Source organism: Castor canadensis, chromosome 10 (genome assembly GCF_047511655.1).
Source record: "Castor canadensis chromosome 10, mCasCan1.hap1v2, whole genome shotgun sequence".
NCBI lineage: Eukaryota > Metazoa > Chordata > Mammalia > Rodentia > Castoridae > Castor > Castor canadensis.
Window position 1 is genome coordinate 83,415,111 of NC_133395.1, and position 22,804 is coordinate 83,437,914.

At 40.7% G+C, this 22,804-nt stretch overlaps 1 protein-coding gene across 2 annotated transcripts in view; it reads right to left on the reverse strand.

Annotated features, from left to right (window-relative positions):
- Positions 1–368: 368 nt before the first annotated feature.
- The window catches only part of LOC109689008 (intraflagellar transport protein 88 homolog), a 111,035-nt gene continuing 88,599 nt past the window's right edge, over positions 369–22,804 (reverse strand). Inside the window, exons 24-26 of one of the 2 annotated variants that reach the window (XM_020167658.2) lie at positions 15,466–15,532; positions 836–946; positions 369–596 (exon numbers count right to left, since the gene is read on the reverse strand). In XM_020167658.2, coding sequence (XP_020023247.2) covers positions 475–596; positions 836–946; positions 15,466–15,532 — 300 coding nt within the window. In that variant the 3' untranslated portion in view covers positions 369–474. The remainder of the gene's footprint in view (positions 597–835; positions 947–15,465; positions 15,533–22,804) is intronic. The other variant, XM_074043722.1, reaches the window with a different exon arrangement.

The window sequence follows — 22,804 nt, forward strand, 5'->3', positions numbered from 1 at the left end:
AGTACTGCACAAACACAAAAAAAGGCCCTGCATTCATCAACACAGTGGTCTTTTATGGCTGCGGGCCATGAAGTTAATCTGTAGTGCTCTCACCACTAGCACTCTGTCTTGATGAGATGGTAGAAAATGTCAGCATCACTGTTAATAAGGGTAAATTTTTCTCAGGACTGAGGAATGAAAACAGGGCCCTTTTCAAAGGGCCCATTTTTGTGCATATGTATACATACATGTGTGTGTGTAGATAGCAGATTGTCCTACAAAATTTATTCCCTATTGTAGGTTCATGTAACCAAAAAGATAAGGAAGTCATTGGTCTAAAGTACTAGTTTCACGCTTTTTACTCCACAAAAACACAATGACAATATGAGTATGGACTCATAGACAAGAATGTATTTACTGAAAGTTTTAACAGTGAGTATTTATTAACTTTGAAGACAGTTCTTTCCTTTGATAAACAAAATATTCAAGTTTGTGTTATTCTGGAAGCAAGTCGTCTCCTAACTCTTCATCAGCAAAATAATCGTCGTCAAGTCTTTTCTTGGCTGCAGTTTTTGGTCTTTCTAGCTGAGGGCCAAGCGGATCCACGTAGGAAGCATCTAGGTTTCATAGCAGATCATGCCATTAGAATAACAGAGAAAAGCAAAGGAAATGGGAAACCAATTAATCTGAGAATAAAAACTGAAGAACTCAGAACAGAAATGCCCTCGAAGTCACTGTCAGTGTTGTCTGTACATATGGAATTCTCAGTAATTCCCAAATACACTGTCACCATCTCACCATCTTCCCCAGACCTGCTACGCCTGTTGGGGACTGGGTGGGGAGGACCAGCACTTGCCTATTTCTTTGTTACAGCTACTTTCATAAGGATCATTTGTCCCGGGTAAAGCTCTGAGCTTGGCACTCAGTCGTTCACCTTCACTACTGGCACTATTGTTCTGGCCACTATCTGAAAACACAGAAATAAAAACGCAGGTGTTTAATATGCTGAGAAAACATTACACTACATTACCATCTTTAAGCACACTCATTTGCCAGAAATACCGGACTATTTCATTTGGAAGCCAACTTCTTCTAAGTTTAAGAGAAATCTCTTGTGGGAAATCTACAAAGCACAGAAGACATCTGCACTCATAGCCGTATCTGTGTTCTTTCAAATGTCATAGGTCTCAACAGTACTGAAGAACCTGTGAGAAGATGAGAGGTTACCCTGACAAGTACACTTAATGAAGAAGAAACCGCATCTGAAGCAAGCTAAGAGGGAAGGAAGATCAGTATGTGGGGGATTGTCCACCTCACAGGGAGGCTGGGAGAGCCCTTAAGCATGGCACATGGCAAGTCATGTTACAGGTGGGAAAGCCCAACCCAGGCAACAGAGAACCTAGGCCACACACTCATGTCTTCAAACATTTCCAGAGTGTTTGTGTGGAAGACGATTAGATTCCCACTGAGTAGTGACATACATTTTGGCTCAGTACAAAGAAGAACTTGCAGAGTTAACAGCTGCCACATACAGAAAGGCATCCCTGGGAAAAGAATGTAGTTCAAACTGCTCATGGTTTTTAGACAGGGCTGAATAACATTAGTAGGGAACAGTAGTACTTGAAACTCCTACAATTCTGTTTTGTTTTGCAGTGATAGGAATGAAATCCAGGTCATCATGCATACAAAGCACACACTCTGCCACTAGGCTACAAATCCATTCCAACGATGGCATTTTCCCTACTTTGTGAGCTCCACTGTGTGTGTGTGTGTGGCCTCATGCTTGCTAGGCAGGTGCTCTACCACTCGAGCCACGCTGCCAGCCCCAAGCCTCACTTTGAATGAGAACAGCCCACCAATAGACACTTACCATTTCTTCTAAGTACACATCATATTTCAGTCTACTGATAATGTCTCTGGTAATAAATCAAATCAAGAAGGTCTTTAAAAATCGCACTTCTCTCTTTTATTTTCAGTGCAGAAGACGCAGAGTCCTAGACTTCATTCCTACAGAGATATTGATATAACAATACATGGTCCCAAAGTCTTTATGAGAATTCCAGAAGCCAGAGTATACCTAGCAAGTGCAAAGCTGCAGTGAAACAAGTATAAAAAAAGCCATTTCAATTACTTAAGCTGTGTCATCCCTCATTCCCTCCCTTGGGAGGGAAAGAAAAGACTGGAATGTACACCCAGCATTCTGGCTTTTGGGGAGTTGCCTGAGGAGGGACTGGCCTCTGTCTCACCTGACTCAGATCCTAACGGGGAGCCAGCATATTTTGGATGCTTGGGATGCTGAGAACAAAAGACAGCTCAGTGGCTTGGTGTAGTGCTAGAATACTTCAACCACAGACAGCTCAGGGGAAGGTCAGCTATGGATTTTCCCTTAGGACAGAAGGAAGAATGGTGGGTAAATCCAATGTTCTGGCTTCTGGGGAGCTGTGAGGAACTGCTTTCTATGTCATCTGACTCAGAGTTCACATAGGCAACCAGCATATTTGCAAGCCTGAGGCCACAGAGAACAAAAGAGGCCTTGGTGGTTTTGTGCAGTGCTAGGGAGTCTATGATACCACTGAGAGACCAGAGACTATGAGCTCTTGGAAAAGGAAGCACGTGAAAGTCAACAGAATATGTTTCTCCAGAGGAACTTTGATAGGCTCCTAGAATCTCTAGGTAGGTTGCCTGGGGAAGATCTTTTGTATAAAATTGGTCTATAAAGGCTTGAAGAAGTGGCTGTTTTTCAAATGTACAAATCACAAGAAAGAATAACAAAACAAAGAAATAGGGAAGGCCAATTTAAGAAGCAAAATAATTCTTTAGGAACAACCCTAAAGAAATGGAAATCTATGAAACTCCTGACAAAGAATGGAAAATAAGTACCTTAAAGAAGTCCATTGGGCCATAAGAGAACACAGTCAGCTGAACAAATAAAGTGCTGAACAAACTGAGAAAATCAACAAAGAGAAAAAACTATAAAAACAAGATCTAAATAGAAATTCTGGAGCAGAAGAATGCAATAACTGAAGTGAACATTTACTAGAGCGACCAGGAGCTAACCTGATCAAGTAGACGAAAGATCTCAAAGGTCACTTGACATTGTAATGTCAAATGGACAAAAATTAAACATAGTGAAGAAAGCCTAAGATAACTATGGGACACCATCCAGTGGGTCAGGCATTATTAGAGTCCTGGAAGGAGAACAGAGAGACAATGGACCAAAGCACTTGAAGAAATAATGGCTGAAATGTCCCTATTCCAAGGAGCAGTAGGCACTCAACTCAAGAAGCTCAAAGGACTCCATCTAAGATGAACTCAAGAAGGCTCACACTGACATACATCACAACCAAATTATGAAAGACAGAGAATCTTAAAAGCAGCAAAAGAAAGGGACACAGAGCCTACAAGAGAGCTACCATAAGATTACTAGCAGGTTTCTTACAAGAAGCATTGCAGGTCAGCAGGTTTTGGGGTGATATATTCAAAGTACTGAAAGAAAAAAACGTCAGCTAAGCAAAATTGTCCTTAAAAATTGAAGAAGACCCATGACCTTCAGGATAAACAAAAGCTAAGGGAGTTTATCAGCACTGGATCTGACTAACAAGAAGTGCCAGAGAGACCTTCACCTTGAAAGGGCGCTAGACAGCCAGGTGGAAGCACCTAAAAGTGTAAAGCACATACAGCATCCTGCAATACTGTCACAGTACTATACAACTAATTTTAAATTCAAGTACAAAGTTTAAAAGGTAAAAGTCAGTCAGGGCCGAGTCTCAGTGGTACAGTGTTTGCCTGGTATGCTTAAAGCCTTAATTTGATCCTAAACACTGTTAAAAAAAAAAAAATATATATATATATAATTATAACCATAAAGATACTATAGATGCAAATCATAAAACAATGTAATCTATAAAATCAGTAACAAAATGGGGGGTGTAAAGGAGGTGTTTTATATGTGACTGAAATTAAGTTCCTATCAGTTAAAATAACTAAATAACTGTAGAAGACTGCACAAAAGAGAACTGAGAAAGAAATCAAACAATGTTGCTAGAAACACTCAAAATGCACAAAAGAAAGAGTAAAAGGGGGATAAAATATTTACAAAACAGAAAAGAATTTTTAAAATGGAGATGGTCAGCTCTCCCCTATTGATAATACTTTAAATGTAAGTTGATAAATCTTCCCTATCTAAAGACAGAGAATGGCTGAATGGATAAAACAACAACAAATAGGATGCAATTATATGCAGTCTACAAGAGACTAACTTCGGATACAAAGACACATGTCAGCTGAAAGTGAAAGGATAAGCCAGGCATAGTGGTGTGAGCCTGCAATTCCAGGACTTGGGAGGTGGAGGCAGGAACATGGTGAGTTCACGGCCAACTGGCCACATACCAAGACCCTATCTCAAGAAACCAAAAAAGGGTAAAAAAAGTTACCATGCATATGGCAACCAAAAGTGGAATGGCTATACTTACTTCTGAGAAAATACATTTTACTTTCACCATTCTTTTCAACATAGCACTGCAAGTCCTAGCCACAGTAATTAGGCAAGAAAAAGAAATTAAAGTCATTGAAAAGGAAAAGAAATACAATTATCTCTATTCACAATTGACATGATTTGATATATAAACAACTCTAAAGAATTATAAAAATGTTAGAACTAATAAATTCAGAAAAGTTGGAGGATACACAAAATCCACACATAAAAATCAGTTGCACACCTACCACTAACAAAGAACAACCTGAAAATCAAAGATTTTTGGAATAAAAGAAAAGATTCCATTTACAATAGCATCAATAAGGGCTGACAGAGTGGCTCAAGTAGTAGAGCACCTGTCTAGCAAGCGTGAAACCCTGAGTTCAAACCCCAGTATCACCCACAAAATAATAAAATATAATAGCATTAAAAAGAATACAATATTCAGGAATAAAGAGAGCCAAGGAATTGAAAGACATCAACCAAACTATAAAATACTGTAAGGAAAAATTGAGATGAGATAAATAAGAGAAGGTTTTTTATTGATAAAGTGTCCATGGCACTCAAAGAAATGCAAATCCTATTAATCTCAATAGCACTTTTTGCAGAAATAGAAAAAAAATCCTAAAATTCACATAGACTCTCAAAGGACTCCTACTACCTGCTTTTTTATCTTGAGAAAGACAAAGTTGGAGACCTCATACTTTCTGATTTCAACATGTGTCTCAAAGCTGCAGTAATCAAGACAGTATGGTGATGGCCAGCCTGAAGACAAGCACACAGCACTGAAGCAGAATAGAGTCTAGAAATAAACCTTCATGTACACGGTCACATGATCGTTGACAGGGTGCCCAGGCTATGCAGTGCAAAAGGATGGTGCCTTTAACAAACGGTGCTGGGAGAATTGAATATTCACATGCAAAAGAATGAGACTGGAACCTTACCCTGAGCTATATATGAAAATTAACTAAATTAACTAAAAAAGAAGTAAAGGCCTAAATGTAAGGTGGAAAACTATGAAACACCTAGAAGAAATCATAGGGAAAGTCATCATGACATTGGATTAGGGTGATTTTTTGGCTATGATACCAAAATCACAACAAAAGCAAACATAGGCTATGTCAAACTTCTGTGCAGCTAAGGAAACGACCCACAGAGTGAATAAGCAAGCTATGGAATGGGAGAAAGTACTTGCACAAGCATATATCTGATAAGGTGTTGATTCCAGAGTATATGAGGAGCTCTAAAATTTCAACCATGCTTAACCAAAATATTTCCTCCTTTCCCGTCAACTCAGTCACACATTTAATTTATTTAAAATTTTTTTCTTAGCCGGGGCAGTGGCTCATGCCCATAATCCCAGCTATTCAGGAAGCAGAGATCAGGAGGATTGTGGTTCAAGGCCAGCCTGGGCAAAAAGCTCACAAGACCCTATCTCAACAAATAAGTTGTGCATGGTAGTGCATGCCTGTTGTAACAGCTATGCAGGAGGCCGTAGGGAGGAGGATCATGGGGGTGGGGGGTGGAGGGGAGAACATGAGGGCTGGGGGCGTGATTCAAGTGGGAGGCCCTGAGTTCACACCCCAGTGCTGCTAATTTTTTTTCTTTTTTTGGTCCCCCCCACACCTTTTTATAAACATTCAGTCCACTGTCTTTAGGAGTGCTCTGTCTGGAGGAGTTTCCCTGAATTGTCAGTCCATCTTACTATCAGAATCAAACATCTGTAGTAATTTTATAGTTAGGAGAAACACATTTAAAAGTCTACTAAGTCTGTTTTCAGATGGGAAAACAGATCTAGGTGCAGTCACTTGTTCATGAGTTCAGTCAGTGACAAGACAAACGCCAACAGCCAGGTGTCCTGACTGCAAGCCAGGCCTTGGCGACTCCACAGTGATGGCCTTAGCAGAGTCCCTGTGGGACCTTCTGCTGTCCCAGCTTGGCACTTTGTGGCTGTGAGAAGTAAGTTTTCCCATTTGCACAGTAAATTATGCAAGAATTAGGGGCCTAACTACACTAACTTCCATGACTTTGTATGATCTCGTCAAATAAAAATGAGTTTAGTTTCCAAGAGAAGCTAGACTTTACTTGCTTAGAAAGAATGTGAACGTGAAGATTGTTTACAGTGGTAGACAAACTTAAGACAGGAAAATAAAACTAAGCACAACATGAAAACTGCACCTCATTTTTGTTAATTTTCTAAATGGTTAGATTGAGAAGGTAGAGGGTGTTATCAGACTTAAATTTAAGGATTTTCCAAAACTGAGATAATGAAAATAAGAAAAATGTGTAGCCTTAAGGCATCAGTGATATTTAAATTCTGATGACGGCAAACTGTGCTTCTGACCATAACATATGCTGTTCCACATATGGCAGAGGCAGAAGGGGACATGGCCACTCCCTTTGGGGGCTTTACAGTCTAGTCTGTCTGTGGGTGACTTTTACCTTAGCATTTACTATAAATAATTTCCATGATGTCATGCCTATGAAACATTTTAAAAGATGCAACAAAAAATATCTGCATTTCTTGCATTTTTCTCATTTCATTGATTTCTGTACGCTTTCTGGCAAACATTATTGTTACTTAGAGAAAAGTAAGAAGGAAACCATGCTGTGTAGCTGTTACTTATTGCACTCCAGTTACAACTTAGATTGCTTCTTGGAAGTTCTATTATCTGTGGAAGTTGTTACATTAAGTGATCAAGGCATCATCATCTCCCTTAGTGATAAGCCAGGGAAGCTGATGACAGATCTCACCGAGGGAGGATGAGCACCTGCAGGACTGCCTCGGGTGACAGAACCAGAGAACCTAGTTATGCTTGGCACCACATCCAGCTGGACACTTGGTTTATCCCCCATGTTTTCTATCATGACTAATGTAATGTGGTCAGTGTGAGTGTGTGTGTGTGTGTGTGTGTGTGTGTAATGCTTTGTCTGAATCACACTGTATCTTTTAAAATAAGTTTCTATAGAAAGGCCTTGGCAAGGGAGTACCACTTGAACCCCACAAGCAGCACGTAGCTTAGAAAGGCTGCCCACTTCACCTTACCTTTGTTATCCTTGAGAATTATTTTTTTAAATTGTTGCTAGTTTTATACATTCATTTGCATTTCCTTAATTACTGGAGAGGCTGCACATGTTACCACCATGCCCCAGAGGACAAGTGCATCTCCTTTACTTCCCTGTCCCCGCTCACTCCTTCAGTCCCTGGAGTCTGACTGCTGCCTTTGACTAGACAGGAACTGCTTTTCTGTAGGATTTCAGCACCAAGAACTGAAAAATCTACTGGCCCTTCTTACTCTTCATGGTCCAATGAATTGATACACGGCCAATAATTCTTCAGCACTGTCCTTCCCTTAAGCTAGGAAGCCCTTCAACTATACCATATGAAGTGGAGTTTTCTGGAAAACTCTGTCCAGTCCTTTGAATACATTACATACACAGTGGCCATTATGCTTTCAAACTGATTCTTAGAGGATGCTCCTTTGCTAAGCTTATTAACTGACTTCATTATTCATTAAACATTTTTTAAAAGTTGGTTTTGGTCTCTCTCCCCACCCCTCATAGTACTGAAAACTCAGCACTACTGAGATGAAATCAAGTAGGAATATCTACTCTCCGTCCCTAAGGATGAGGACATTTTGCTTCTATCTAGAAGCACTGAAGCACTGAGACCTTCTGTATGAATCTATTGTTTAATTGTCTTCTAGGTACTCTGTAGCCTGACTTACAAATGATTTATCATCTTGCTATAAGGGAACTGGCCTTCCTTTGCTCCTGTCCCTGTTCAAAGTTAACATACATTCCCAACTCCTACCATCTGAGCACACAATGTCTCATGAGCTCAGACGATGTCAACCTCACATAACTTAACAGAGACTACTGATTGGTTGAACCTAGTCTTACTCTAGGAATTTCAGCTCCTTCCTCACTGTTACAGCTGTGATTCTCAGTTTATTGTACATTTCTTCCTAGTGATCTGATTATATTGTTATGCAATAAAGCTGCTGAACAGGATATATCAAAGTTGGAGATGCCAACCCTGGTAGTTACTATAATAGGCAACAGTGAAGTGAGACAGAGAACCTGTGCAGGAACTCAAGGAAAACGTAAGCAAAATGGCCATTGATTTATTACATTAAGTATATTCTGAATCCAAAACCCTTAATTTGATACCTGGCATGTAAACAGATTTGGGAGAAACTAGAAGGATATTAGTATTTATTGAGCTTGGAAACTTGATAAATGCTTATTTATTGATTAAAAAGGCAGAAGGGTATGGCCAGGTATGGTGGTGCACACCTACAGCCCTAGCACTTGGGAGGTTGAGGCAGGAGGATCTTGAGTTCAAGGGCAGCATGGGCTACATAGTGAGACCCTGTCTCAAAACAAAAAGAAAGAAAGAAAGAAAAATAGGTAAGAAGGGAAAGAAGAACTGATAAAACATCTTTGTGTATATGTGTGTGAATATACATATGTATACATAAAGTACAGATATATTTACAAATATAGTTAACATATTTTACAGGTAAAATTTTTAGATTAGATTCCTGTGGTTTTACTAATTAGGCATCCAAAAGAGAAGTTTCATAAATGTTTTGATTAGCAGTATTAGTGAAATAAATAACAGAGCTTTCTAAATCAGTAACTTCAAAATTCAACACTTATTTTCAAAGATAATTTCAAAATTAATATGTTTAGCAAGTATTTTTGTTAGAAAATTAACCTATAGTACTCCAAAGGAACATTTGTTTACATGTACTTTTGCATATGGATAAACTTGACCCTACAGTGATAGGAAAAACAGCCGTAACTCATGGCCATGCATCCAGTAGCCATAAGGACATGGATGCAGGGTAAGTATGGACACTAGGATTTCTGGTACTTCCCATGTGCCTCTCTGTCAAGTGGAATCAGAGTGCCACACTAATCCTTTACCAAGTGCTTACCCTCAGTAGGCATTCTCATGAGAGCCTTTATGAACTCATTCTTCCTCTCAAACAACCCATGAGGCAGGTCCTGTTTTCACACTCTTTTTACTGATGAGGAAACTGTGACAAAGAGTTTAAGTGACTTTGTTAAGTGTCCAAGGTCACTTAAGATGTGCTGAGTTGACAAGGGTGTCCCAAGGCTGAACGAATACCAGGACTGAGAAACAGAATGCAGTGACTGCAAACTCAGGGCACAGTCTAGCCCAGAGGAAAGAAGCCATTTTATGGAAAATGCAAAAGACACACTTGTTAGGTATGATGACTTTTGGAGGTGGCTGAGTTTAAACACTAAATACTTTGTGAGAAGTTGACTGATAAGGAGTCTTACTGTTCAAGCTGTACATGTGATTAGATGGCTGAAACTGGTGCTTTGATGTCAGGGGTAATTCCTAGGTCCACCTGTCACTACTGAGAGTATTCCTGGACAGCCTGGCTCTGAGCAGGGGCTGACCCTATGATCTATGGGCCCAATATGGCCCACCTCTTTTTTTGTACATCTACTGAGCTAAGAATGTTGTACATGTTTTTAAATAGTTTTTTAAAAAAGAAGCATATTTAATGAAAAGTGTATGCCTTTCAAATTTTTATATCTAATAATTAAGTTTTACACCTATTCACTTACATACTGTTGACAGCTACTTTCGTGATACAATGGCAGAATGCGACAGTCTTTACAGAGATGTGTTCTGCAAGCTGAAACTACTAACTCTCTCGCCCTTTACAGAAAGTGTTTATTCCCAGAGTACAGCATCAGTGAGTCAGAAAACAGGGGACACCCTGACAGAGCAGACCAGCAAGGTCCACTAACACGTGCAAATTTCTCCTGGCTTTTAGCCATGAGAATACTGTGGTGCTTCATGGGGCTGTTAAGAACTTCTAAGATGCAGCACTAAGAAGCTTCCTCTGAGCTATGCATGTGCTGCCAAGTGGGCAGACAACACAGTATACAGCAAAGCTATGATCCACATCTCTTCAAGGTGACAGAAGTGGTACCTGGAGAAGTGACAGCACCCAGCCCCAGCCCTCACTCCCCACCATGGCCAGCTCTGTTTTCAGCAGCACCTCCTTGGAGTGCAGTATTCCCTGCAAAAAGAACTGCCCACCTTTGGACTATCATCTTAAAAATAAAACTTTCACTTTTGAAAACTAAAATAAAACTTGGTTATAATATACTTCACAAATGACATGTGAAGTATATTCAAAAAGTTGCCTGTAAAGTTGTTGACTGTAAAGTGATTTTTTGTTCAGTCATAGTATCTTGATTTCCATTATAAATTCATTTTCAGTGTACAACTGATACATTTTCATAGGAAGAATTCACATCTAAGACATCATAAAAATCATACTAAATAATATAGCAAGCTATTACAATTAGAGTAAACAAAAAGCAATTTATAATGAAACCTTACTAACACAGTACTCAGTAATTCACAAAATGCCACTATCATGCCAAGATAGACACTGCCATTCACAGGAGGTGCTCGTGCACCTGAAGAGACACACATGAGAAGCAGATGTGTTCAGGGGATGCCATAGGTAGGACCAGTGTTATCCCCTACTCAATTTACCCACGGAGAGCATAAATGTGACTATCAAGACTGAAACTGCAGAATGTGGCTCTGATTTTGAACACTGACTTTTAGTGTGGCTTTTGATTTTTTTTTCCTGTTTGACAACTGAGTTGCTAAAACCTGACCCTCACACTCTTCATGTAAAAGAACACTGCATTTTTATAGCATGTAATTACAATGAATTCACTTAAGTTAATTTTAAGTTAAGTAAAAATAAAATACTGGAAATTCCAGAATGGACACTGGAAATTCTAACCCAAGTTCTTTTCTCTTGAAGTAGTGACAATAACCACAGCTACCATTTACCCAGCCTCCGGACATGCCAGGCAGTGTATGGGCTGGCCTCATCGGTTCTGTGTGTAACATGTATACCATTAAAATGAGGTTTCTCCAGTGTCACCCTTAGAGTGATGGCGCCAGGGTGAGGCCACCGGTTGGATAACTAGCCTGTCACACTGGGAACTTGGCTAAATGGTAATAGGAGCAGCAGTGACCTTTTAAAGTGCACTCTACCACACTGAATGTTGGCATCTCTCACTCAAAAGTGGAGCCATGGGCCCTCCAGGGGGCAGCTCTGCTGGGAGCTGGTTAGACATGGCCTTTCCAGGCCCAGGCCCAGGCCCAGGCTGATGGATTCCAAAACCCTCCGGCAGGTTTAGTAGTTTGCAAAGCCTTCCAGGTGATTCTAAGTCTGAGAATTACTGAGGCAAAGGGAGCTGAGGGTCACTACACAAATCACCAGCCAAAACAAGGCTCCTGTAGGACTAATCTAATTCATACATACGAAACCCTCAAAATAACAAGAAAAATCCCCATAGTTTTCAAGGACCCTCAAGTACTTCAGAAATAGCTATATTATAAAAATCAGTAATTCTGATATATTAAAGTTCCCTATGGTCCTCTCTCTGAGGCAAGGCTTTCAAAATCTCATTGGAGGCCCTGCATTTGTTTTAACATATTATACTGAAGCTAGCACAACAAAGGCCTTATGCAGACTCACTCATATAAAAAACTCTTTCTCCTCTCTGCTCTGAGATCTAGTCGTGTTGATGGGAAGAGGCCTCTCTCTTCCCTGGATTAGAGGTGAGGATACTAAGATGGGGTCTGGAATTCCTAAGTGGGAAGAGGAAGGAATCATGAATAGCTCCTCACAGGGCACCTGGGGAAGTGCTGCTCTAGGGCAGGGGTGCTACTACAGTGAGCTAGAAGAAGGAGGCAGGAGGAAGCCAAGGCTGGCCATCAAAGCCAGGGCCAGCCTGGAGTGATCTGGGAACCAAGAACATCCATCTTGAACAAGTGTCAGGATAGAGTCACCACTGACAGAGGTGACCAAACCCAACTGTGGGATGGAAGTCAGGGGAGACACATACTTGAGGTGTCAGAAAATAAGGATCAGAAAGGTGAATGCCAGGAGGAAAAAAAAACAAGCAGGCATCTCAGAAAGGGCCTGTTTAGTGCTTTAAACTTGTGCCAAGAGAACCAAGCAACATGAAACCCTGCATGGAGAAAGTGTCCGTTTTCTACTTGGAAACCAGCATGTGAGAATAAAGCTCACTTGTGCACAAGCGTTAACTATTTGTGTTGAACTGAAACAGACTGGATGGAGGAAAGGAAAACTGATTAAAGCTACAGAGCAGCGATAAGGAGGCCAGGGCAGAAGGCAACTTCCCAACAGAAAGGGCTCTTCCCTGGTCACAGAGCACAGTGGGGCAGCCTTACCTTTCTTCTGGTCGGTCTTTTCTTCAGCATACCCCTGACCATGGAGGAGCCCAGGCCTGAGGCAGCACAGATTTAAGGAACATTCTGAGAAGGTCACCAGGAAGGCTGCACAGCTCTTCATGTCAGAGGACCTGGACCTTGGTGGTCACCAGGCACACTTGGCCTGCCTGATGTTTCCAGGATGAGGCATGAGAGCCTCAGTGGGCAGAATTTCTTGAGGTAGGACTCTGACCACCCTCCTCAGCAGTTCCTAGGGCTGAAGCATGTCCTTTGGGGTCCCAGAGGTTTCCAAGACAAGGTTTTCAGAGGGAAGAAGTTAGGAGGCTCAAGCTCAAGCTTCAGGGAGGGATTTCATGAGCTTGCAATGACCAAGGAGGCTCTGAGAGCTGGACTAAGGCTGCTTGTGTTAGGAAGGAAATTGCTCATTACTCTGAATTTATTTTCAGAGGGAACTGTGGTGTCCTCAAAGGAAGGTGAGACTGGTCCTAGAATTTAATGCACTGTTACTATTTAGGAGGGCTGCTCGTAACAGTTACTTCTTATAGGGACATCAATTTCAAGAAAGTCTGTACCCAATATATCTTTGTTTCCAATATACAAGCAGGAGCAAGCTGGTCTAGGCACCTTCCTTTCTTTCCCTTCCTTCCTTTCTAGCCTTCCCTTCCTTCTCTTCCTCCCTTCCTTCCTTCTTCTGCCTCCCTCTTCTCTCTCTCCCCCCTCCCATCTTCCCTAACCTCCCTTCCTCCCATCTTCCCTTTCTTTCTGTGGTGGTACTGGGGTTTGAACTCACAGCCTTGTGCTAGGCAGGAAGATCTACTACTTGAGTCATGCCCATAGGTCTAGAGTTTCTTTTAATTGATGCACAATGCCTTGTCTGCTGACATCTTGGCTGTTAATAACATTTTTTAATATAGAGCCACAATCTCTCATCTACAATTCCAAATTCTGAAGAGCTGCAGAAGCCAACTTTTCGGGTGGTATATGTGAACTTCTTGGGCATAAAACTTGATTTGAAGCTATTTGCAGTCTATTTCTCCTTAATGTAGATATTCGCATGTGATTCTGAATAAGAAATCCTGTTTGACTATGGCACACCATGCATGATGGATATTACGGGATATATGGCTAATGTACCATATTAGTTTCCCACACTCCAAAAAGTTCTGGATTTCATAACCTGACTGGCCCCAAAGGTCTGGCTAAGGGGCTCGGGGGAGGTCTGCTGGCTGTATTTGGTTCTTATCCAATCACATGCCTCACCCCTTGAGGTGGACTGTCCCTGTTTAGGCAGTTGACTCTCACTGCACTGCCTACCTCATACCTTGAGTTGTACTTTTGCTTTCCTAATAAATCACTCTCTATGAGGAAAAAAAAAAAAGAACTGTTGGGCCAGGTCTCTCAGACTCAAGCCTCAGCTCAATCCAACCTCAGATGGCCAAATGGATTCATTAAGCAGGATTTGGGGAGGGGGGATTAGAGCAGAAGCAAGGAGATCCATGAGAGCTGGAGACAGCAGAGAGATAGCACTGTCCATGGAGACTGGATAGCTGAGGAAGTGGCAGGCTTCCATTGGTGCTCCTGGGACTCGGCTTAATGCTGCTTCTACCAATTTCTCAAGTTCTGGGTCACTGACTCTGAGTCATAGCTCTTGTGGCCTAAGGGTAAACAGGCCAGGAGCAGGAGGTTTAGTTGGAAAAGTTGGACTGGCCCTTGGGGAACCATGCCATTTGGCTACAAGTGGGTACCATGAATGCCTATAATTACTAAAACATATTTGGCAGAGCCAAGCTCTGAATTCAAGAAGGAATCTTTGTCCCAAATGCAGTTCCTCTCCCTAAGAAAGTCGGAAAACATACATGTGTTTCTCTAGTCTGGCAGGAGCACTCACACTTGTGTGCCTATCCTTCCAACTCAACTCATTTCTTTGGCACTCAGTGTGATGTCTGGTACAGAGTATGTATCCGGGAAATGCTGAAAACAAGCGCTACATTTTTCTCTGTCATACTCCTGGATCAAAACAGCTATATCAGAACACAGCTGGCCAGTTTCTCATAGCCAGGGTCCACGTGCAGGACAGCACTAAATTTGGGTAGGAGAGAATGCAGGTATATCTGTAGATCCCATTTTAGCATTTTTCCAACTATCTTCTTTAAAACCACCAAATGTCTACTAACTTTAACTTATATTACCTGCCAGAAGTTGAAAAGGAAGGTATATTTCTGTCGATGGTAGAAAGGAACGAAACTAAGTAAAATTTCCTATTAAGAAATGATGTCATAAGGAATCACAGTCAAGGGATTTTAGAGTGGCCAAGAGCCTTACAATCACTCAGAGTCTACGGCTAGATTGCCACTGGAGCTATGCCAAGTCAGACTAAAGAGCTGTGTCTCTCAGCAGTCTGTGAGACCATCCTACTTCTCATGGGTACCTCCTTCAAGTGGACATTTTAAAAAGGAAACACAGTAAAACCTCCTTTTTAAAAAGGCCCTCTAAAAATGAACTCAATTAATCAATTAGCAGAAACAGGTATGTTATTTAAGAACTAAAATATAGGAGCACTTATAAACATTCATATATATATCAGAGTGACCAGTTACCAAGTTAGAATAAGTGAGGTTTTACTGTGCATAAAGCAGACAGATAAGCAAACAAACATAGGAGACACTTTTGGGCTATTCTGAAATGCACTAGAAACCTGTCAAACTCAGTCCTCCAGGGTGCAGGAGACACTTACCACTGCCAGCACTCCCTTCTTGTTTGCCACGAGAGCCCCCGCTGCCATCTCTGCCCGACTTTATGCGCTAGAGAACAATAAGACAAGTTCAGAAGAGTAAGTGACTTTACTTCAAAGGTGCATATACCTAAAGGCTGAATTTAAAACTGACATTCAGTGCAACCCTTGGAACTAATTCGTCACCACCTGACAGCTGACTCTACAGGAGAAAAGAGTTGTTCTGGAAGGAAAGGTTTCAAAGCCCACACTCCCAGACTCTTACAAAATATGCAATGGCATTTCATTCAGAAGCCCAGTGAACAGTGTTTTCTTAATGTGAAGGCTCAGGACGTAAACATAAAGATTTGAAAAAGAAGTGAAAGATGAGAGGAAGAAAATCTACAAGAGGCCATTTCCTACTGAGTCCTACTAAAATACATTGGTTGGGTCCAAACCATGTCAGCGTCAAAAAAGGTAAACTAGTTTTGAAATTCAACTTCTAGAATAAAGGCCCTATACTATGAAAATCCCACAAAATACCTACAGTCTTTTACTTTCTTAGATCCAAGCCCACCCTCAAAGCATAAGAAGTATCTCCAAGCTATGATTTTTTTTTTCCTGTTACAGTTCTTTTGTGTTTTGTCTAAGTGTCAGAATTTCTATATTAACACTGAATCTGCTTTAAGGCACACTTAAATTTTCATATGTATAATGGTTCATTCACAGACATGTAGATGGTTACTGAATGCAGATAGACAGCTTTTGATAAGTATTTACAATTAGATTAAAAGTTTTAATGTAGATATCTTATTTAGATCTTCAACAATGTAAACAGTTTCATATTTAATTCAAAGGGCAAATTATTTACCTTTGGAGCCCTGACTCCTTCTCAAACATTTATAAATTATCAGGTTATGGTTGAGTTACTGAATCGTTGTGGTAGGAAGAAAACAAATTCTTTCAATAATTCAAAACTCATTTCTATACATTGAAGTACTCTCCTAAAACTCAGAACTTTCAAACATTGCAGAAACATGGCTGATTTTTTTCTATTAAAAAGATGGACTAGACACGGTGGGTCATTACTGTAATCCAAGCACTCAGGAGGCTGAGGAAGGAGGATCACTAGCTTGAGGCCAACCTGGGCTACATTAAAAAAAAAAAAAAAAAAAAAAAAAAAAAAAAAAGAAGCCTCCCTGGAAACACAATTGTTTCCCTTGCCCTCCCAAAGGAAAATCCCTGAAACAAAATAAGAATTTAAACATCTATAATCTGACCTTATTCCAGATTGATCATCTCCAATAGTACCTGCAAAAGCTCATCAACACCAATCCCATGTGATCTGACAGTTTCAACTGTGAAGAGGCTCTTGTAGGACAGAACACTACGAAGTGTATATTCTAGATCACCACATCTTTACTACCCACCACACCTGTTCCCTGCCTTACCTGGAACCTTCTACTCCCCTGGCTCCTATCCCTCTTCTTCTAATTATCCTGAAAACCCATACTGTCTTCCCCTTCAGATTTGTGACCCACCTTGGTCAGTGTAGACATATCAGAACCCTGAGGCTCTTGTCTGGTTTACTCACCAAGAGAACCTAAGCCCGGGTTGCTGCAGTCACTTCCTGCTTTCTTACTCCTGGGGCCCTGAGAAATCCCAAAAGCACACACACACACACACACACACACACACACACAGCCCTCCGGGGATCCCCACTAGCTGCTCTGCATCCTCACTATGCTCCACAATCAGCACACTCAGTTCTCGTCACTGCCAACCGACTGTCCTGCCTACTTCATGACCCAAAGGCTGCAGCATCTCTTGGATATGCCAGCCTCTTCCCAGCATGCACCAGTTAGATCCTCCCTCTGTCTCCCAGGCTTTCCTCATCTTCCTCTCATCTTCTCAGAGATACCCCGTGTCTCAGGTGGCTACTCCTGTGCCTGTGTATCAGGCATTCCCCATGCTCATGCCATGCTTTGCTGGCTCATCTGGCTCCCCCACCACTTCCTGTGTCCAGAGTGGTGTTCCTGCCTCTACTACAGCTGTTTTGCACCTGAAAATCAGCTAATTCAACCAGAATGAGTCTCACGTACCAACCTCTGTGATAGCTGTAGTAATGATTTTATGCAGAGATAGCAACTTCAAAAGTAAAATCAAAACATTAGTTTGATAAGGTTCTAAGTTTAAAGAAACTGGAACTGTCAATCCTCAGTTAACTGCACATGTCTGATGCCATTTACAGGACAGAGGTCTGACCAATGTTGTTTTCAGTCTTGACCTACATTCTTCTTACCAGAAGTAAAACAAAGCCCTCAAGAGACAGGGCCATGGTCAAAACTCTGGGATGCACTCCAGGGATTCTAGGGCTGGCTGTGGGTTGGTCCGGGCCTATCAGCATGGGATGAGAGCTAAAGTGGCCTAGGTGGAGTCCAGAGGAATGGAAGGAAACCAGGAGGCAGTGGGCTACAGAGCCACAAACACAGCTCCTACTAGGTGAGGCAGCATGAGAATTAAGTCTCCATCCTATGTATTTACATGCAGGTGATTAATCTGAGCGAAGTAAGCTGTGTGGATGGGAGGAGTCAAGACTAGATGAGTTGAAGAGCACCTAGGAGGTGAGAAAATAAAGATCAAGTGTGGATAACTTATTGCAGCTTTTGGGCTGGGAGAAAAGACAATGACAACGGTGGGGCAGAGGCTTATAGAGACTGCTAGAACCTTCTGGAGAAAGAGAATACAAAACTAGGAAAATAAAATTGATCCAAAAGTAAAAATTTGTGTAGCAGGGGCCAATGCAAATGAGAACCACTAAGCCCCATGGCACACAAGTGGATTACCCAGAGCACACCACGCAGGGGCATGCTTCCTGAGGCTCTCCTGACACTAAGCCACAGTCCTGGGGGGGGCCAGGCTCCTGACACATCTGATATGTGACTCATCTCAAGTCTTGGACAGGACCAGGTATGTTTTAGGAGCACAAAAAATGCTTGTTAAACAGTCATATTGAAGTTCTCATCATATGAAAGATGCAGGCTTTAATTTAATAGGGTTTACAGAAATTCATACTCATTTGGAGTGGTGACAAGAAAGGAAGCATTGAAACAATGATTGGTGAAAATAATTCTTATTACATCAATGCTCCAATGGGAAGGAAACAGCCTGATAATGGAACATTCAGCCCAAAAATGACAATAATCTCTATTTGCCAACATGGACAATTGTCCATGTTATTTTGTTAAGTCAGGGATAGAGGCTGTAGGATAGTATTTTTGTAAAGAGTTCCCATTTTAAAATGTATGTGTTGATATATGATTGTATATATCTGTAACCCATATATCTGGTCCCGTATAAAATGCTAATAGTGGTATGAGTGATTTTCACTTGTTCTTTAATAGTTTTTATTTTATTTAACATTATTTATAAAAGTAATCTGTCTGAAATTTAAAAAGAATATTCAAGAAATTTTAAGAATATTTAAAACAATAAATATTCTTTTAATAATATGAATAAGGAGCTGTCATTGTTATTCTGAAAAGAAAAAAAGATGCTAGTCTGGGGATATAGCTCAGTGGTAGAGTATTGCCTAGCATGTATGAGACCCTGAGTTCAATCCTCAGTACATCTACACACATACACACACACACACACACACACACACACACACAAATGGCATCAGGGCCACATAGGAAGAAGGTATAGAATAGAGGAGCACAGCAATTTTTCCCTTTAAATCGATTTTTCAATATGAATGTGTCAATACTACTCTTCTGGAATTGGAATAAAATCAGCACCATTACAAGGTGATAGGTCTTACAGATCATCCAGAACAGGCCTACCAAGTATAGTCTGGAAAGCACTGCTAGCCCACAAACTGCTGGCTGTCCTTGGGGAGACACACAGAGCTCTGGGCAGGGGCTTTCACACTTCATGAGTAGACACTGCTGTGCATTGTCATTCTTCTTGTAACAAAAATAACCACCACAGGGCTGGTGAAGTGGCTTAAGCAGTAGAGCTCCAGCCTAGCAAGCATTAGGCCCTAAGATCAAACTCTAGTACCACCAAAAACAAAAACAAACAAATAAAAAACCCATCACAGTTTGAGAAGAAGGAGGGTTAAACATCCTCTCCAGATCACAGAGCTAACCAACCATCAAGGGAGGAAAACATCCATATAAGGTTCTATCCACCATACTCTTTTATTCCAGAACTGGGTTTCTGTACAATGGAACAGGAGCTTGTCACCCAAAGACTCTTAAAAAGACTGGCTCTTATGTCAGGTTCAATAGAAAAAAAATTTTATTTTCTTAGTGGTTTCAAATCCAAAGAATCCATAAACATACCCTTTACTTTCCATCCTCAGACCTCTGTCCATACTGGCAAACTCTTCTGTCCAAATGCGAGCTCCCCTAGAACTGTCTGTCATGTCCTCATCTGGAGCAGAACTCTTACTTCTCAGTGGCCTGCTGATGCTGATCTCACTTGCCCCCCAGCCTCAAAGCTGAGGCACAGCAACCTGTGCTCCTCTTACCCTCCCATCACACCAGCGTGCCTTGAGCACCAGACACAACACTCACACCTCACTGGATCCTCACCATGCATTTATGACTTTGAGAAATGCTTTCTGAGTGAGCCAACTAAGGAACCAACACCAGGCAATGTGTGAAAGCCTTGAAATCAATAGTCTTTAATAAAAGGATTGGTAATCTTACCTTGAAAAATGTAGTCAACATACAAATCATGTTTGAAACCAAGGGGATATATTCTATTCATCACCCTTGTGGAATTTCTTAATGCAATAATGAACATGTGCAAGACATTTTATTACAATATGAACTTAAAAATCTGAATTTTTTCAGTGTAGTCAATTTTAAAGCTATGCCTTTAGGGGATCTTAAAATTGAATCTCTTTCCTATTAAGAAATATAATCAACAGTGTTTCTACTCACTATATTGTATACTTATTTCCATTGTTTTTAATAATTGGAAATGAGTATAAATACTAATTACATCTTATATTAATTTTGAATGTCACATGGTATTTTGTCAATGTGGCTAAAAGAAAGCATTTCTTGAAATTGCTTCCTGATTTCTTTGGCAGAAAAATGACAAATAAGGGAAGAACATTCCTTTCTTGAATATTTTGAAATGATTTTTTAAATTTTAATCATAAATATACTTCTATTTTTTGGATGAGCAATGAAAACTTTATTTGTAAATATATCATTTATGCATTTTCTTTTTCCTCTTAATCCTTTCCTTTTGTTTCCTAACCCTCTTTGGTATTCTTGCTGGTTTTCTCTTCCTTTTTCATTTTTAAAACAGTCCTTTCAATTCCTGCTCTTCCCATTTTGTTCTTCTCTACACATGCAATCTAGCTTTGACAGACCTCCTTGCAGGTAATGTTTTTCACATTCAGTGAAGCAAAATAGCAAAACATCATTTTAAAAAGAGCATTGCTCTGGGGCTGGCAGATTGCAGGGCACCCAGTGTTCAGCAATGCAGGCAAGGAGTGTCTGTCTGGCCTGTGCCCAGAACTGCTTTCTACAGGCACTAATGAATGCAGAATGTGCAGAGTTTTCTTCTACTCAGGAATGTCGATTGCTCAAGCACTGGGGCAGAACAGTCTTCCTCTCCATTAACAGTTCCAGGAAGAAGATGAGTTTCCCTAAAACACCAACCTATGTAAAATTTCTAGCTCTGATATTTTAATATAGGAGGCAGGGGCTCAGGGACAGACATTATCTTGACCCACAAAATCCTGGATTGGTTTATCCTTTCTTAAGTCTATATAGATCCTTTTCCATTTATAAACATTTTTAAAATCCATGGCCTGATTTATTTTATGTCTACTTTTCCTCCTTTAATCAGATTCTATACTCTAAGCTGGTTATCTGCAAGATAACCCTACATGGGTCTAAAGGCTGAGTGTATCTCAAACTTCAGTGTGAAAACCACTTGCAAAACTTGTTTAACACACACAAATTCTTGTCTCCATACCAGGAGATTTTATTTCTAGTGTAGAGTGTGGGCTGGGTCCCAAGGTCTTTCAACACTGAGCCCTCAGGTGATTTTGAGGTTCCACTGGTCACAGGTCACACTTTAAGTAGCACCATTCTGATATGCTAACCTCTAGTTTAATTATGGCAGACTGATGACAAGAACACTTTAATGTCATTCCCGGAAAGAGGTACTAACTTTTCTGGATGCAAATTAGGTAAGGGCTACAAATCAATTGAAAATCATGGTGTCACCCAGTTTCTCCCCTCTTTATAAGGTGGTAAGACACTGGATTTGAAGCCTCCACCTGTCACCACATACTATTGACTTGGTACAAGTTATGTGACCACCATGGGTCTCCCTCCACTTTCTCACCTAAAAAAAAAAGACAAAAAAAAAATCAATAAAGAGACATCTAGCACCATAGGATTACTGGTAATACTGAATCAGTCAGTAAGTGTGGAATGCTTAGAACAATGCCTGCATTTATCACGCACTGAACAAATGCAAGCCACTGTGGTTATTTGCAGGATTGTGGATTGAACCGAGGACCTCTTACATACTAGGCAGGTGCTCTACCACCAAATTCAGCCCCCACTGTTATTGTCAAGGTCTATGTCAAGGCCACTGTAAAAAGTGGAGTTAAAGGGAAAAGGACTGCTACCATTCTTCCTGCTGCCAAACTTCTCCCATCATCAGCAGGAGGAAAGAGAAAAGTAAGGCATAAAGACTGGGGGTCAATTCTGCATTCTTTAGCAGCTCCAAGTGGAGGGTGGATTATGCTATCCCTGGTTTCAATTACATGGCATCTCACAAAATGTCTCAAGTCAAGTATGTGTAAGAGCTCGCCTACAAATAGGAACCAAGAACTTCAGCAAGAAACATTAGAAAATTAGACTAATCAGAGAAAGCTACTAAATATTAAAGTAACACTTCACTAACAGCATTGAAATGTTTGAATAAATCAAGATACATCTGAATAAGAAGATATTATACAGGCATTGACAATGTTTGGGAAGAAATTTTAATTACACAGGGTAAGGGTTAAAAGTTTTTGCATCAGGATTGATCCTAAGTAAGAAATGCACAGAAAAGATAAAAAGAAGCTTTAAGTTCAAATTCAGGAAAGGAGAGCAACCTTAATTCACAAGCTTATTATATTTTGTATTCCTTTGTATACCCTATACAAGCCAGAAACAGAATGCCTGGCCCCACAGGTTCATAATCTAAGAACAACAAACTGAAACAGGGCAGACAATAATTTAGACGTTGGTTCTCAGATATGTGTGAATTCTTTCTCTTTAAACCTCTTTTCTTCATAGGACCTTTCTTTTCCATTAGTGCCCCTCCACTCTGT